At 50.5% G+C, this 16,934-nt stretch overlaps 1 protein-coding gene across 12 annotated transcripts in view; it reads left to right on the top strand.

Moving 5' to 3' along the window:
- The first annotated feature begins 3,200 nt into the window (after positions 1-3,200).
- Positions 3,201-16,934, top strand: part of ABCC8 (ATP binding cassette subfamily C member 8) — an 84,184-nt gene continuing 70,450 nt past the window's right edge. For 10 of the 12 annotated variants that reach the window (XM_031016117.3, XM_055355961.2, XM_004050764.5 and 7 more), the window contains exons 1-4: positions 3,262-3,500; positions 5,097-5,238; positions 9,897-10,018; positions 16,490-16,656. In XM_031016117.3, coding sequence (XP_030871977.3) covers positions 3,353-3,500; positions 5,097-5,238; positions 9,897-10,018; positions 16,490-16,656 — 579 coding nt within the window. In that variant the 5' untranslated portion in view covers positions 3,262-3,352. Of the gene's footprint in view, positions 3,501-5,096; positions 5,239-9,896; positions 10,019-16,489; positions 16,657-16,934 lie in introns of all 12 variants that reach the window. The other 2 variants (XM_055355964.2, XM_031016116.3) reach the window with 2 other exon arrangements.

Raw genomic sequence — 16,934 nt, 5'->3', positions numbered from 1 at the left:
CTGTTTTTAACCAGGCCGCTGTTGATTGTGGTTATTGAAAGGGTTTATTTCTTCAACTATAACCCCACTCCATTACGTCACCATTGTCATTGTAATGACCCCCTCTGCCATGGTCACTGGAACACTGGCACTCCTAGTCAGCCAGATAGAGACAAAGGCACTAAGGCCAGAACAACATCAGAGCTGGAAGGGACTTTTTTTTTTTTTTTTTTTTTTTTTTGAGACAGGGTCTGTCTCTGTCGCCCAGGCTGGAGTGCAGTGGCCCGATCATGGCTCACCGCAGCCTTAACCTCCCTGGCTCAAGGGATCTGGAAAGGACTTTTATGAAGCTCTGCACCAGCCCCTTTACTGCACCCTGCCTGAGGCCACACCCACCCAGTAGCCGGTGAGTGTGAGAATCCAATCCCGGAAATCCAGCCCTAGTTTTCATTTTGCCAGGAGAATGGCTGGGAATTCTCAGAGCGGGGTACCCTCGCTCAAAGCAAGCTCTCAGAGTCTGACCTTCTTCCAGCCCCTAGCAAGAGAAACAAAAGGCATCGCTAGAGGTGCGGAAGCACCAGAGACCCAGCATCTCCCCCACAGAGGCAGACGTAGCCCTGTTACAGACATAAATGATTTTGTATGCCACACACCGCTCTGCGTCTGTGTCTTGGATATCTTCCCCTGCCAGTAAGCATAACTCTATTCTCTGCGCTTGCTCCACAGTATCCCACAGTACAGACAATATCTGTTTTTTGTCTGTTTGGGTTTTGTCTGTTTGAACCAGCCCCATACTGATGAGCATTTGGGTTGATTCCAGGATTACAACCCATATACTACAAAGGAAGTCCTTTCATGCCTCCGTGCGCACCTGACTCCACACTTTTCAAAGTAATTCTCCCACCCACATGGTGGGCAGTGTGGTGCATGTCCTCAGTGTAGACCTAGGTGCAGGGAAAGGTGGAATTTGTCCACAGTCACACAGTAAGTTTGTGCTAGAGATTGCAAACACGAGTCCCCAAGACTCCAGACTTAACACTCTCTTAGTCCCAGTTGATGCTCCCTTAATACCAGACTTTTTGTTTGTTTTAAATGACCCGGAATAGGCAAGTGTGAGGGTTGCACCAGGCAACGTGGGGTGAGGGAGAGACCATTAAATAACCCTGATTGATCAAGGGGCTGCCGTGTGTAGTCACCCATGGGATGAAGTAGCTTGGACTATCTCCCCAACTTGCAAAGCACATTCATACCCATGATCTCATCTTAATCATCTGGGTTCCATATTATTATCTTTTCCATTTAGAAATAAGGAAACTGAAGTGCAGAATGGTAACCTGCCCCCAAATCACACAACTAGTAGTAGTAGAGCCAGGACTAGGAACCCTGTTCTTTAAAAGTAAATATATTATTACTGCTAAAAAGAAAGATAGCATTGCTGAAAGTATGAAAAAACTGAAATTGTAACTACAAAAGAAAATAATAACATTGCAGAAAATATGAAAAAAAAAACCTTGAAAGCAAGAAAAACAAACTAAAAGAAAAAATCTTACTGGGTGACCACGGACCTGTCATCTCATCTCTCTGAACCTCAGTTGTCTCATTTTTAAAGAAAGGGAATGATGATAAGCACAGCGACGGTAGCCAGTACATACTGAGCACCGCCTTACCAAATTTCCAAGTCTGACCTTTCCCTGCAGGCTTCATGCAAGTATACATATTTCGTACGGCTATAATCATGGGAAGCACAATTTTGTTTGCCGTTTATCACCTGACACTATCTTGTAAACTTTTTCTATTGACTACACAGACTCAGCTAGCACCGTTCCAGCAGTTGCATTTTTCCAGGTTAATTAACCCCTGTCCCTGGTGCTGGATATTTATTGCCACCAAGTTTTCACTATTTTGGCTGATGCTGCAAGAAACATCTTTCGGCTTCAGAGAAATTCTCCAAAGTCAGAGACTGAGGCATTCAGACCCTGAACTCCTGCTTTCCCAAGGCTTTTCACCCAACCCCATCTGCCCTCTGCCTCAGGGCCTGGGCAGAGCCTCGGCCTTGCTGACAGCATGCTGGAGAGGCTCACCAGGCTCAGCAGCCTCAGGGCAGGCTCAGTGAAGCTTGTAGGCAAAGGGGCTGAAGGGGTCTTCCTTTTGTGTTCCCCTGACTCTTCCTAAGAACATGTGCATTTATGCTTCATACCCTAACTAGGAAAGTTCTTCTTAAATCTAACCCCCAAATCCCATTTTCTGTTCTTTCTACATCCGATATAAACTTCTTTGGGCCACAGTCTTGTGAGAATCTCTCCAAAACGTATAGGAAGGCATAATGTTGTCTTTACAATTGCACGGTGTCCTCCAACTGTTAAGCCTGTCCCAGGTGAGGTTAAGAATTTCAGTCCCTCTCCACTGCCTCGCATCCGCATCCGTCTGGCCAGATGCGTTTCTTAAACTCCTCTTTTTCAGCCTGGGGCTGTCACCCATTCTACCCATTGGTCTGCCAGTCGCTGTAAGTTTGTCATGTACCAGAGGCATGAGTACAAATGATGGGGGTGCGGACGGGGGACCTGAGGAGCTGGGTTCAAGCTATGCTTCCCTGCTTGCTGGCACTGAGACCTTGGGGGAGTCATGTTACTGGCCTCCCTTCTGCTCCCTCGCAGCTTGGGTTTCCCCATCAGAAAATTGGAAGCGATTAGAACCTGTACTTAGCAAGAGTTCTGGGAGATCCCTTGTGTGAAAGTGCCAGATACGCTGTAAAGCAGTACCTAGGAGTGCCCCACCTGGGACCACTTTTGAAAATGTCCAAGCCCCACCCCACCCCCACCACCACCACAAGGTAACGTTCTGCCCCACTTTTCTCATCCATGTTGGGTGGAGACTTGCGCCATCCCTCGGCTCTCTACATCCATTCGCACCACGCCCAGGTGAACTCACACTCGGGACCCTGAACTCGCCCACTCCAGGCCTTGTGGGCCCTTCTCTTCTCTTCTGCTCGCCCCACCCTCCTTTCCCACCCAGACTCCAGTGCGCCCACACCCCACTTCCCATCTTAGCCTGCCTTTCCCCTCGCCCCCAGCGCACGCGTGCATCAGGGCACTCACGAAGTGACCCCGGCAACATCTGGGAGCACGCGCCTCCACATCTGGAAGGTGGGCGCAAGCGTAGCAGGGACGGTCGGGTTCCTCGCCGCCCCCCGGCCCCGCAGGTGGTGGAGCAGGGCGGGGTGAGGGAGGGGGAGGCCAGCGGGGCTGGGCGGGGCCCGGGGGGCGGGGGCCTGACGGCCGGGCCGGGCGGCGGAGCTGCGAGGGACAGAGGCGCGGCAGGCGCGCGGAGCCAGCGGAGCCAGCTGAGCCCGAGCCCAGCCTGCGCCCGCGCCGCCATGCCCCTGGCCTTCTGCGGCAGCGAGAACCACTCGGCCGCCTACCGGGTGGACCAGGGCGTCCTCAACAACGGCTGCTTTGTGGACGCGCTCAACGTGGTGCCGCACGTCTTCCTACTCTTCATCACCTTCCCCATCCTCTTCATTGGTGAGTGCGCGCAGCGAGCCGCGGAGGAGGGGACGGGAGAGCAGGGAGGGAGGAGGAGGCGCTGCGCGCCGCACCGCTCGGCGTCCCCTTCCGGCCCGCGACCGCCGTCCGCCTCGTTCCCGGGGTCCCCTGCCCTGTGTCCTGCCCGCCGGTCCCCGCACTCGCACATCAGCTCATCCCTTCACTCCCCCGGTGCCCCTGATCCCGCGCCAAACACAGCGGACGTTTGTGACCCATGGGATCACCAAGTTTCTTCTGCAGGGCCAAGAGCTGGGATGGGGAAAAGGGAAAGAGGAGGTCTCAGCACGCAGTGGGAAAGTGGAGAGGGGTCGGGCCTCACCCTCCGTGGCGCAGCTTAGGGAGCCGGGTCACCCCTCCCCCAAGGCAGCCTCCCTGTCAGCGGCAGCTGGGCCTAGGGAGGAGGGAAGCCTGTGCTTTGGAGTCTGGGATGGAGGCCCAGCTAACCCCTATGCTTTCACCGGGCTGAGCCGCGCAGTGGTCCGTGATCTCTGACAGTTCCAGGCCCGCGCCTTGGGCGAGGAGAGGCGAGAGCTAGGGACTTGGATTCCCTTCCCCCGCCACCCCACCCGGGCATGTGTCTCCAGAGCGCAACTTCTCAGGCTCTGCGCAAAGTAGCTCCGACTCGCCGACGCAGCGACCCCGGCGCCCTTGCTTGCAAAGTTGGGCGCCACGGCCGGGACAATCGTGCGTGCCTCTCCACTGAGGTCCCCCCCATCTCTCTCCAAGACCTTGACTCTTCCAGACCAGTCAAGTCTATCAACTCATAGGGTGTCCCCTGCATCCCCAAAACGTGTTCATTCACTTTAAGAAAACAAGCAAATCTTAAAATTCATATACAGCTTTGGGGAAGAAAGGAAAGATTGTCACAAAATTAGATTTACAAGAGGTTGCTGCAGAAGCAGAGTTGCTAGTTATTAACAAAGACAATTAGACAGAAATAGAAATAAAACATACAAAATATGTGCTCATATGTGCATCAAAAATCAAAAAAGAACAGCATTTACACTTCTGTTCTCAGCCAAACGGTTTATTAACCTGATGACTTGTCACACAAGAAGTTAGTATGTATAATGGGGTACCTTGGCAGGGCACAGTGGCTTACATCTGTAATTTCAGCATTTTGGTGGGCTGTGACAGGAAGACTGCTTGAGTCCAGGAGTTCGAGACCAACCTGGGCAACATAGTGAGACCCCCTCTCTTTCTACAAAAAATTAAAAATTAGCTGAGCATGGTGATGTGCGCCTGTAGTCCCAGCTACTCAGGAGGCTGAGGCAGGAGGATCACTTGAGCCTAGGAGATCAAGGCTGCAGTGAGCCGTGATCGTGGCACTGCACTCCAGCAGAGGCAACAGAGCAAGACCCTGTCTCAGTAAAAAGGTGTGGTGGGGGAGGTACCAGCATAGGACCAGGCTGAATGAGTTGGACGTTTAGTTTGTGTGTACCAGCCTTGGGGATCCTCATGTGTAGGTGTCACCCTCACCATGGACCCAATGCCCAAGCACCTTTCTGGGGTTCATGCACCCTCCTCCTCCTCCAAGTGGGCAGGCATCCTGCCTCTGACTGTCTCTCTCTGCAGGATGGGGAAGTCAGAGCTCCAAGGTGCACATCCACCACAGCACATGGCTTCATTTCCCTGGGCACAACCTGCGGTGGATCCTGACCTTCATGCTGCTCTTCGTCCTGGTGTGTGAGATTGCGGAGGGCATCCTGTCTGATGGGTGAGTGACTGTCTGAGGACTCAGGAAAGTGAGTCTGCTCCAGGGTACTTCCTGAAAGGCCCGAGGAGATCCTAGCTCACCTGCATTCCACAAGCCCATGTCTTTTGTTACTACATCCAGCAGCTCAGTGTCTTCTATGTGCCAAACTCTCTGAGCCGGGCACTGGACGCAAGTGAGTCCCAGGCCCTGCCATCAGTCCAGGAGAGTAGAGGGAACATGGATCTGCATGCCAAGTCCCAGTGAAATAATGCTAGAGCCTATTAGAATGCCACAACTCTAGTGGAAAATGTCTGGCCTCTTCTACAACCTGCCGGAGTTACCTTCTTGGAAAAAAAAAAAAAATCTAACCATACCACCCACTCTTGCATAAGACCTTTCCTTGGTTCTCAGCTGTTTTGAAGATGTGGTCTCAGATCCTCAGCCCACCATTCAAGGTCTTCACAGTCAGCCCCACCTATCTCTGGCCTCATTCCCCATGCCCACCTTCCCTTTGGGCCTCACAGCACACTCCTCACACCTCTGCTACAGCACAGATCACACTGTATGTTAAAGTTTATGTCTATTTGCAAAACTGTCTTCAGAGTCAGAAAGGCCTAAGAGTTAGAATCTGAGTCTTGTTCATCTTTGTGTTCACAGTGCAAGGCATGTGATAAACATAAACATTATTCAGTCCATAAACATTTATTGGGTCCTTAGGAGAATGAATGAAACCATGTTACAAATAAGTACTCTGGGAGGTGAGAGGAAGGCAGAGTTGGGCAAGCTCCATGGTTGAGAGGGCTTTGGAGCGGAGTCTGGAAGGGTGACTAGGCTTCAGACACACAGAGGAGGAAGGAGAGAACTGGTGGTGCCTGATGGAAGGGAAAAGGCACCAAAGAGAAAAGCAGGTAGGGCTAGGGAGCAGCGCAGGGGCTGGAGCATTAAACACAGGCTGGGGAGCGATGGAGGCTGAGGCTGGGAACCCAGGTTGGGGCATCTCAGGAGGACTGTGAATCCCAGACTGCATGTTTGGGTTGGATTTGGTCAGCAGTTTGGAACAGAAGAGAGATGTCATCAGCATAACACTTTTAGGTGGGAACCTGAGGTGTTCAGCGCAGGCTGGAGGCAGGGAGAAGCTAGAGGTATAATAGAAGCAGGACTTAGCATTGACTGCAGTAGTCTAGGTGAGCAATAACTGCAGACAGAAATGGTGTGTCAGCAGTCAGGGACAGAAGAGGAGCTGAAGCAGCCATCTCACTAAGGAAGAATCCAGTAACCAGCAAGGATGAGAGACTGCCAGGAGAGGGAGTGGTGGAGAAGAGGGATATTTGGCTTGAGTATCTGAGGTCCAGCGCCCCCTGAGCTGGAATCAGATTATACCCAGACTGCACTCCTGCAGCGCTGCCTGGCTCCTGTAGTTGGATGGCAGGAGATAGGCTCCCTCATCCTCCCTCCCGTTCCCCACCTTCCCTTCCCCAATGTCCCTGCATCCTGGCTTCAGCAGTGATCTCTAAAATACCTGCTTGCCTTGGAGGCAGCAGCTCTGCCTGCTTATTAAAGTCCCTAGACCGGCAAGAAGACCAGAAGGCATACTGCTACACAAGCAGGTGACAAGTCCGCCTCCACCCCCACCCCTACACCCCTTCCAAAGTAGCACAAATGCCACAGTGAGCCCTCAGATGGGAAATACTCACCAGATGGTGACAGAGAAAGACACCCCCACCCTTGGAGAAGGAAGACCTGGGTCTTCAGTGAGCACTGCTGCTGTGTACCAGCTATGGGACTTTGCACAAGTCATTCAGGCTTTCTGGGCCTCATAAGCATTTATAAACATACGATAAAACATTTTAGTTGCCAACTTAAAAATGTGAGAAAGTATAAGGTGTTTCAAAATTATTTCAAGGAGTAAAGAGGCAAGAGTTTTGAAGATCCCTGGGCAGGGTGTTGGCTGTTCCCAGTGTGGCCATTCATGACTGCTCTCTGGCCTTATGAAACAAGCATCATAGTCCCTGGCTTGCCTGCTTCATGGGGCTGTGGAGGGTGAAATTCGAGCATGGACAGGGTGCAGAGCCCGGAGTGGCAGAGCACTGGGTAGACTGTGTATTCCCAGAATGTGGGAAACTGGAATGAATCGGTCCAGGGATGCCCTCCTGCTGGCTGTCAGCAGCCCCTCCTGTGTGTGGCTGCACTGCTTCAGCTCAGTGCAAAGGGCCATCTCCTCCCCGGGGCACAGATCAGCTCAAGCTGAGTAATTGTCATCTGGTCTTTGTGAGCTCCTACCCCCAGGCCTGAGTGAGGGGCAGGAAAAGAGCAGACAGGAGAAGTCACAGACGCTTGTGATACCCCCAGTCTAATCCAGCCTGGGTCTTCAGAGCTGTTTGGAAATTTAGGGGGCAGGTGGGAGTGGGGGCTGATTAAGGCAGCCCTGATTTGATTTAGAGTGAGCCTCATTTAGTGACTAATTAAGCCATCTTAAACCTGTAGGGCTTCCCCTCTTCCTTTGGGTATTATTTCTGTGTGTGATGTTCTGAATTCAGAACAATCAAAACAGGATAAGTTAGTGAAGAAGATATTTTTTAATAACTACAATATTTTCCCAGACCACCATACACTGGATAAAGCCTGTATATAAAACTTTACCTAATTTCTTAACTAATTGAATGTGTATTATTTAACAAAGCAGCTAAAAACTATTCTATGAAGCCATGTCATGAAATATTTAGTTCAATTATGGTTAATCCTCATCTTATTTCGTCTTATAAAATTTTAACATTTCTACCTCCTATTGCAAAAAAAAAGCATTTATATCAGCATATAATAAAACATATCTAGATGTCAGCTTAAAAATGTGTGAGAGAGTAGAGGGTGTTTCAAAATTATTTCAAGGAGTAAAGAGGCAAGAGTTTTGAAGATCCCCAGGAAGGGTGTTGGCTGTGCCCAGTGTTGCCATTCATGACTGCTCTCAGGCCTTGTCTGTCTTGTACCTTCTACATTAGTTTGAAGATCTTTTTTGGAGAATATCCACTAAAGAATATCAATATCTACCATTTCATTAAAAAGAAATGTGGAGTTTGCCTTTTCAAGTTGGTTTGATGCTTATTGATGTTTTCAGGGACCCAGCCTCTTCCCATCTTTCCATACCATCCTGTGTGTGTGTCAGCCTATCTTCCCCATGGTCACAAGGTGGCTGCCTAGCTCCGGGTATTACTTAGCATGAGCAGAGAGGGCATGCTCCCAACATGCCTCTCCTTTATGACAGAGATCGTTCTTTCCTTGACATCTCACTGGCCAGAATACGTGGACCAACACTGGCAAAGGACTATGGCATTGCATGGCTGCTTAAACCAATCACCATCCATTCCCTGGGGCTGGGTATATTGCTGCTGGAGCAAACCTGTGGTCCTCCTGGCACAGAATAAGGGGAAGATACTCTTTGGTGGACAGCCCACATTGCCTCTACACTTGCACCTCAGTCCCACCAGACCCACTGAGGTCACAGGATGGCTCTCCTCATGTCCTTCCTCCTTCTCTGATGAACTCTTATGTATCCTTCAAAGTCCAGCCTGGTGCCACCTCCTCTGGGAAGCTGTCCTTGGTTGCCCACCCCCTCCTTTGTGCTCTCTCAGTCTCTGTCCATCGGCAGTATCACTTCCCTAGCCTGCTGACTCCAACAGTTAGCTCTGAGCATGGCAGCCCCCTCCATACCATCAGCTTCTCAAGGGCAGGGACCATTGGCACACTGGATAGAAGTAGCCTGGTGGGCAACAGCAGCACTGAGGCAGCAGGCTGTAGCAGGCCATCTGGGAATGGAGTGGGTACCACAGGGCTGGAGCAGAAAGGGCAGGCTGGGCAGATCTGGCAAAGTGGCTGGAGGCCACATAGCCTGGGCCTTTCATTCCAGGCTGAGCAGAGTGGGTTTTGCTGTCTGCAGGATGGAGCTGTGGAAGGGCATGATCACGACCAACTAAGGTGACCCTCCTCACCAGGCCCAGGGAAGACTGAGGCCTGGGAGGAGGCTCTGGCTGCCTCTAGGTCTTACCCCCAGGCCACAGTCCACCCACTTAGAGGCCTCTGTGAGTTAAGGTGAAGAGACTATGAGCTGGTATTGACTGCTCCATTCCCCATCCCGAGAGAGGAGACAAAATCAGTGACCTTGGAAATGCCTCTTCGTGCCTCAGTTTCCTCACCCCATAAAATGGGAGACTAAGAGTACCCACTCGATGGGGTTTAATGAAGATTAAATGGGTTAACACATATCGCATGCTTAGAACAGTGCCTGGCACAGAGTAAATGCTCCATAAATATTGACTCTCATCAGTTTGTTATCACAGCCTCTGGGGAGGGTGCCAGTGCTGACTTATGCTGTTCATGTTAAATGGGGCTGTCACTGGGTGAGTTGTGGCATACAGGCCCCTGAACTGTTCAAGAGACCCCAGCAACCCTTGTGCTTAGGGCTCAGCACATAGTAAGGCCTCCAGATCACATACCCAGCTCTACTCCATGTACTGGCAGCTCTGCCCAGCCCATACCCCAAATATGCCCATTAACTAAAGGGCCCTGCAGCCTATAAAGTGATGCTATAAAGGTTCAGTGTTCAGCCTTTGAAATTCAAGGCCTGGGCTGCTCTATTGCAGTACTTAGCATGTCCCCATCCTGTCTGTTTCTCTCTCCCATCTCAGGGTGACCGAATCCCACCATCTCCACCTGTACATGCCAGCCGGGATGGCGTTCATGGCTGCTGTCACCTCCGTGGTCTACTATCACAACATCGAGACTTCCAACTTCCCCAAGCTGCTAATTGGTAGGTGAGGTGTAGGAGGGAGGGGCAGCACCTTCATTCATTTCTTCACATAATGTTTACTGAGGACTCATTATGTGCCAGCTATTGCTCTAAACAGTAGAGATTTGGAATAGAAAAAGAAAAAAATCCCTGCCTTCATGGAGCTTACAGTCTGGTGAAGGAGGATAGACAGGCAAAGACAGTGAATAAACAAACAAACAAATAGGTGGTGGGGATGCTATGAAGAAAATCAAGCTGAGTAAGGGGTGGGGCAATGACAATGTTGCTATCTACACAGGATGGTCAGGGAAGGGCTCTGGTAACTGTGGGCATGCAGATATTTGGGGGAAGGTGTTCCCTGCAAGGGGAGTGACAAGTGCAAAGGCCTCTGATAGGGATAGATTTGGCAAAGATGTCACTGTGGGCAAAGCCAAATGAGCAAGGGGAAGAGTGGGAGGTGAGGGCAGGCGTCAGGAGAGGAGCGAGCAAGAGTCCCAGGCTCTGGGCCTGAGAGCCTGGGTGAACTGTGGCATCAGTAACTGATGTGACAGAGGAGGGGGAGGTGGGCTGTGGTGGGGATAAAGTTTTCTACTGGGGGCATATCGAGTTTGAGATGTCACAGAGACAGCCAACTCAAGTGTCAAGTTGGGCTTTCATGGGGAAGTCAGGATAGGAGCTACACTTTCAGGAGGTGGGCCTTGTAGATGACATCTAAAGCTTGAGCCTGGGGCCGGCTGCCGTGGCTCACACCTGTAACCCCAGCACTTTGGGAGGCCGAGGTGGGCGGATCACCCGAGGTCAGGAGTTTGAGGCCAGCCTGACCAACATGGAGAAACCCCCACCTCTACTAAAAATAGAAAAATTAGCTGGGCATGGTGGCACGCACCGGTGGTCCCAGGTACTCAGGAGGCTGAGGCAGTCAAATCTCTTGAACCCAGGAGGTGGAGATTGTAGTGAGCTGAGGTCGCGCCACTGCAGTCCAGCCTGGGTGACAGAGCAAGACTCCATCTAGAAGGAAGGAAGGAAGGGAGGGAGGGAGGGAGGGAGGGAGGGAGGGAGAAGAAAGCTTGAGCCTGGATGAGGTCACCTGGGGAGAGAAGAGAAAGGCTCTGGGACCAGAGCTTGAGGTTTGCTAACATTTAGAGAGACTCGGGAAGGAGTGCCCACTTAGAGCTTCTGAGATGTTAAATACTGCAGGACTGGGGTCCCAGGCAGAAGCAACAGGATGATGGTTGGTGTTTACTGAGCATGTGCCATGGGGCAGGCTCCATGCCATGCTCCTTACATTCATTGTCCCACAGGCTAATTCCCCCAGCCTCCTTATTGGTATTGTTAATATCCCCATTTTCCAGTGTGGACCCTGAAACTGAGAGGTTAAAAATAATAACGGTAAATACTCACTTTGTACTTACTGTATGCCAGGCCCCATCCTACCTATGTGATATATTAACTCATTTAATCCTTGCAACAACTCTATGAGGTAGGTACCATTATTATTTTCCCTTTACATATCAGAAAACTGAGGCTCAGAGGTTAAATAACTGGCACTAGTCTAGCTCGTCAAGGGGCACAGCCGGGAGTCTAGCATCTGTGCAATCTCCTAATCATTTCTGAGACTGCGTGTCTAAGGGCCCTCAGACTTCGTCCTTGGGGTAAAGGTATCAATCCGCAGGTCTGCCTCTGTGTTGGGGTTCAGCCTGTGTGTCTAAGGCTGGGGCTGTACATCTGGCAGTTAGACTTTGTTCACACTATGTCCTTAAGTCAGACTGACTTTTAGGTATCACAGCATCGAATTGACATTTGGAGTCTGGCACACTCTGTGCTAAGCCAGTGGCATCATGGTGTTGCAGGGAGTACAGGGTGTTTCTTGCAGTAGTCACAGGTCTGCCTTTCTGTAGAAGGTGGGATCTGAGCTCCATTAGGATTATCCAGGTGATACCCCTACCCCTAGCCCAGAGGTCCCCACATGAGTATGAATGGGAGCTGGGGGAAGCAGGTTGAGAGGGGAGATGTTAAATACAGGCTTCAGAGAGCCACCCTGCTTCCATTTCTGAAGTAGCTCCTTGTCTGTAGAGAACCCTTCATTAACCACCAGGGCCTGGCTGACCAGTGTCCTCTGGAAACACCCTGTCTGGACATCTGAGGAGTTCATTTTCTCATTCTCCAGCAAACACATAATGTTCTCTCTTTAAAGCACAAGTTATCACCCATGGATGGATTTGTCCTTTTCTAAGGAACAAAGACTAACTCCCTCCATTCCCCTTGTTGGAGTTCTCTCCCCTTGAAAGGACGCTCCACAGAGCCAGAAATTCTAGAACAGGGAAAAGTGGAGGGGACGTGCCTGTGAACTGCAGGGACAGAGGGCAATGGGTATTGGGAGAATGGCCGGCCCTCCAAGGGGCTGATGTCTGGCCTGGGTATGGAGTCCCACAGAAAGGGGACCTGTGATGCAGCTTACATTGTCCCGTGAGGGAACCATGATCCTGGAACCCAGATGAGGCCACGGAAATGTTCTCTGAAAAAGTCATATTTGAGCTGAGAACTGAAGGAACTAACTGGGAGAAGGGAGGAAAGAGTGCTTCAGGCAAAGGAAACAGCATGTGCAAAGGCCCCAAGGCAGAAGGAACAAAACACATTAGAAAATTCAGAAGAAGAAGAGTGGCGTGGGTGCAAAGTGGAGGGGAGCTGGACTTTGGGTTTTGTTTGCTTGTGCCCAGGCTGGAGTGCAGTGGCACCACCTTGGGTCACTACAACCTCCGCTTCCTGGGTTCAAGCAGATTCTTGTGCCTCAGCCTGCTGAGTAGCTGGGAATACAGGCGTGTACCACCACACTCAGATAATTTTTTGTATTTTTAGAAGAGTTGGGATTTCACCCTGTTGACCATGCTGGTCTTGAACTCCTGGCCTTAAGTGATCAGGTCTCAACTTCCCAAAGTGTTGGGATTACAGCCGTAAGCCACCGCACCCAGCTGGAAGGTCATACCACAGATGTTGGCCTTTATCCCAACAGCAATGGGAAGTTGTGTGTGTATGTGTGTGGTGTGTGTGTGGTTTAACATGTTTAACATAAAATTTATCATCTTAACTGTTTTTAAGTATAGTGTTCTGTGGCATTAAGTATATTCACAGCCGGGCATGGTGGCTCATGCCTGTAATCCCAGCACCTTGGCAGGCCAAGGCAGGTGAATTGCTTGAGCTCAGAAGTTCGAGACCAGCCTGGCCAACATGGCAAAACCCCGTCTCTACAAAAAACATAAAAATTAGCTGGGCGTGGTAATGTACACCTGTAGTCCCAGCTACTTGGGAGGCTGAGGTGGGAGGATCGTGGGAGGCTGAGGAGAGAGGATCAGTTGAGCCTGGGAAGTGGAGGTTACAGTGAGCCAAGATTGTGCCACTGCACTCCAGCCTGGACAACAGAGTGAGACCCTGTCTCAAAAAAAGAAAAAAAAAGTATATTCACAGTGCTGTGTAGCCATCACCACTATCCATCTCCAGAACTTTTTCATCTTCCCAAGTTGAAACTCTGTACTCATTAAATGATAACTCCCCATTTCTCCCTCCTTACAGCCCCTGGCAACCACCATTCTACCTTCTATCTATGAATTTGAGCACTCTAGGTACCTCATCTAAGCGGCATCATACACTGTCTTTTTTTTTTTTTTTTTTTTTTTTTTTGAGATGGAGTCTCACTCTGTTGCCCAGGTTGGAGTGCAGTGGTGTGATCTCGGCTCACTGCAACCTCTGCTTCTCTGGTTCAAGCGATTCTCCTGCCCAGCCTCCTGAGTAGCTGGGACTATAGGTACCTGCCACCATGCCTGGCTAATTTTTGTATTTTTAGTAGAGACGGGGTTTCACCATATTGGTTAGGCTGGTCTCAAACTCCTGATCTTGTGATCTGCCCACCTCGGCCTCCCAAAGTGCTCGGATTACAGGCGAGAGCCACCATGCCTGGCCTATTTGTCTTTTTATGACTTGCTTATTTCACTGAGCATAATGTCCTCAAGGTTCATCCATGTTGTAGCATGTATTGAAATTTCCTTCCTTTTTAAGGCTAATATTCTGCTGTATGGATATGCCACATTTTGTTTATCTATTCGTCTGTCAATGGGTTGCTTCCACCTCTTGACTCTTGTAAATAGCACTGCTATGAACATGGGTGCATTGAGGGGTTTTCAACATAATCATAATAATTGCTTTATGGAGACCAGCTTGGAGGAGAACAAGATGGGGAGGAAGTGCAGAAACCAATGAGAAGGCTCTCAGGGTATAGCGGGAATACAGAGGACACATGATGATGCCTGGACTTAGGTGGTACCACAGGGATGGAGAGAAGTAGATAGATTCAAGCTATTTAGGACGTGAAATATACAGCATTTGTTAATGGGAGAGGTGTGGGGCGAGGGAGAAGAATAGAGGGAGAAGGAGGAGTAATGGGAGCTCACCAGCAGCCCCCAGGTTATGCCTCTTTCCTTCCTTTTCCCTCTTCTCTCATCAGGCATTCAGCTTTTGCTGAGTACTTCTGTGTCTGACAACAGGCTGAGCACTCAGCACTGCAGGACAGGACTATGCAAAAAACCTCTGGGCCTAGTCCTGGGTCCACAGCTAATTCCCTGTGTGACCTTGCACAAGACATCCAAGCTCTCTGAGCCTCCGATTCCCCACCTGGGCAGGAAGAGTAAGTCCCTGCCTAAGTCATAGGGTTGTAATGAAGAGCAAAGCAGACCATATCTGTTAAGTGTTAGGAACAAGACGAGCATGAGGCATATTTTCAAGTCTCGGCTCCTGTAGGCAGCTCTCATTAAGGGCTAAAGGGCTTCTGATGCCTGGGATAGAATCTGTCCGGCAGAGTGGAGTGGAGGCAGGGGGACAGCCTTCAACTGTGGAATTCCTCCAGACCTAGAGACCAGCCTGAGCTGGGGGACATTATTCCAGTCCTGAGGCGTGAGACCAGAAGGCAGATGCTTCTGCCCTCCATCCTAATGTCCTCCTGCAGGGACCCAAGGTGGATGGCATTGATCCCCCCGGGTGAGCTCAGCCCTGGGCTCATGGTGGGGTCCAACATCTCAACCTGTTTCCTAACCCTGAGCCAGGCAGGACAGATCCCAGATTTGTGCCCAAGAGATGCTCTGGCATCCATGCCCAGGCCCACATAGGGATAGAGGGCAGGGTGAAAGTCTCTCTCCCTCACTCGGGTCCTCTGGAGAGGGGCTCTGTGTCACGAAGCTGACCTTATCCACATCTGGTCTAGGAGGGAGGAGGGAAGGAGCTGCCAGTGCTAAAATCTCCCCCACCCTCAAAGGGGGACTTCACAGGTTATTGCTGGTTTTGGTTGTTGGAAGCTGACAGTGATTTATTGGCAGATTGAAGTGAGTGTGTGTGCGAGAATTTAGGATAGAATCTACTGATAGCTTCTGAGGTTTACCTTCCCCAGGTCTTAAATCTGGAGATAATAAAAATATAACAGCTAATGTCCAAAGAGCACCCGCTGCGTGTGAGGCTCACTGCACTAAATGCTTTCCATATGTTTCTCACAAGAACCTTCTAGGTAGCACTATTATGATTCCCACTTAATGGATGAGGAAACTAAGCTCTAGAAGGCTAAGTGACTAATCCAAGGTCACACAGCTATTGTGTCACAGGCTCTGAGCCCAGGTGTATCTGGCTGCGGAGCCACCACCACTAACCCCTGTATAACGCTGCCTCACGGAACTGTGGCTGGCTCTTTCCGTATCCCCCATGCCCCTGCTCCATCATCATGCTGTGGTGGGCTCTGAACTGTGAGGACAGGGACCCAGGCTTTCACCCTCTCTCTGTCCCTAGCTGCCAGTGTACTTGGGCAAGGTCACATCCTATTTCTGGGCCTCAGTTTCCTCATCTGTAAAATGAAAGGCTGGATTGAATGACCTTTAAGATTTCCCTCACTTGGAAATTCCACAAGTAAGTCATTATAGCATGGAGCTTGCATGCATGGGCTCCAGCGTCAGGCCAGCCCAGCTCTGCCAGTTAATGGGTGTGTGGCCTTGGATCTGTTACCTAACCTTTCTGAGCCTCATTTCCTTTGTCTGAGAAATTGGGGGTGATGGCAGTGTACTTTCTTTGAAAAGTTATGGTGAGGAATAGATGAGATCATGTGTTTAAAGTGCTTACTTGGCACAGTGCCTGTAACTTAGTTAAATTCAATAAATAAATTTTCCATTCTTCCCATGATCATTTATTTTTAAGGGACATTTGTCTGACCAGTTTGATTTATGAGATTATTGGTGTTTTTCATGAATGTTAAGATGTATGTGCGTCATCTTAGAGTCATGCACTCTGATATATTCACACGTGCACATCCCCTTACTCGGAAATGTGCACATCCCCTTACTCGGAAATGTACACACCCAGGCACGCTTATTCTGTCTCCTTCTCTGCCACATACTTGCACACGTTATGTGAGTGTACACACATGATGCACACACGTCTCTGCGATCTTCCATCTCTCCTCGGCAGCCCTGCTGGTGTATTGGACCCTGGCCTTCATCACCAAGACCATCAAGTTTGTCAAGTTCTTGGACCACGCCATCGGCTTCTCGCAGCTACGCTTCTGCCTCACAGGGCTGCTGGTGATCCTCTATGGGATGCTGCTCCTCGTGGAGGTCAATGTCATCAGGGTGAGGGTAAGCAGGCCACCTGGGCCAGGGTGGGGTGGGAAGCAGAGGCTCTGGCCTCTGTCCTGCCCTGGGTTCGGGCCCCCACCCTGCTTCTCAGCCAAACTGAGAAGGGATCAGCTTGTTTTACCTGCCCGTATAAAGGGGAGTGGGGCCGTGGCGGAAATTTCAGGATAGACACTGCATCTGGCCCACGTGCACTCTACCCCAGGCTCCCAGAGGGAGAGGGGGGTGATGGGTGTGTTCGCTGAGGTTGGCGGGTGACTCCATAGAAAGGGAAGATAAGC

This window comes from Gorilla gorilla, chromosome 9 (genome assembly GCF_029281585.2).
Source record: "Gorilla gorilla gorilla isolate KB3781 chromosome 9, NHGRI_mGorGor1-v2.1_pri, whole genome shotgun sequence".
In the NCBI taxonomy this organism is placed as follows: domain Eukaryota; kingdom Metazoa; phylum Chordata; class Mammalia; order Primates; family Hominidae; genus Gorilla; species Gorilla gorilla.
The sequence above is the reverse complement of the archived record's forward strand: the minus strand, read 5'-3'. Positions and strand labels throughout refer to the sequence as shown.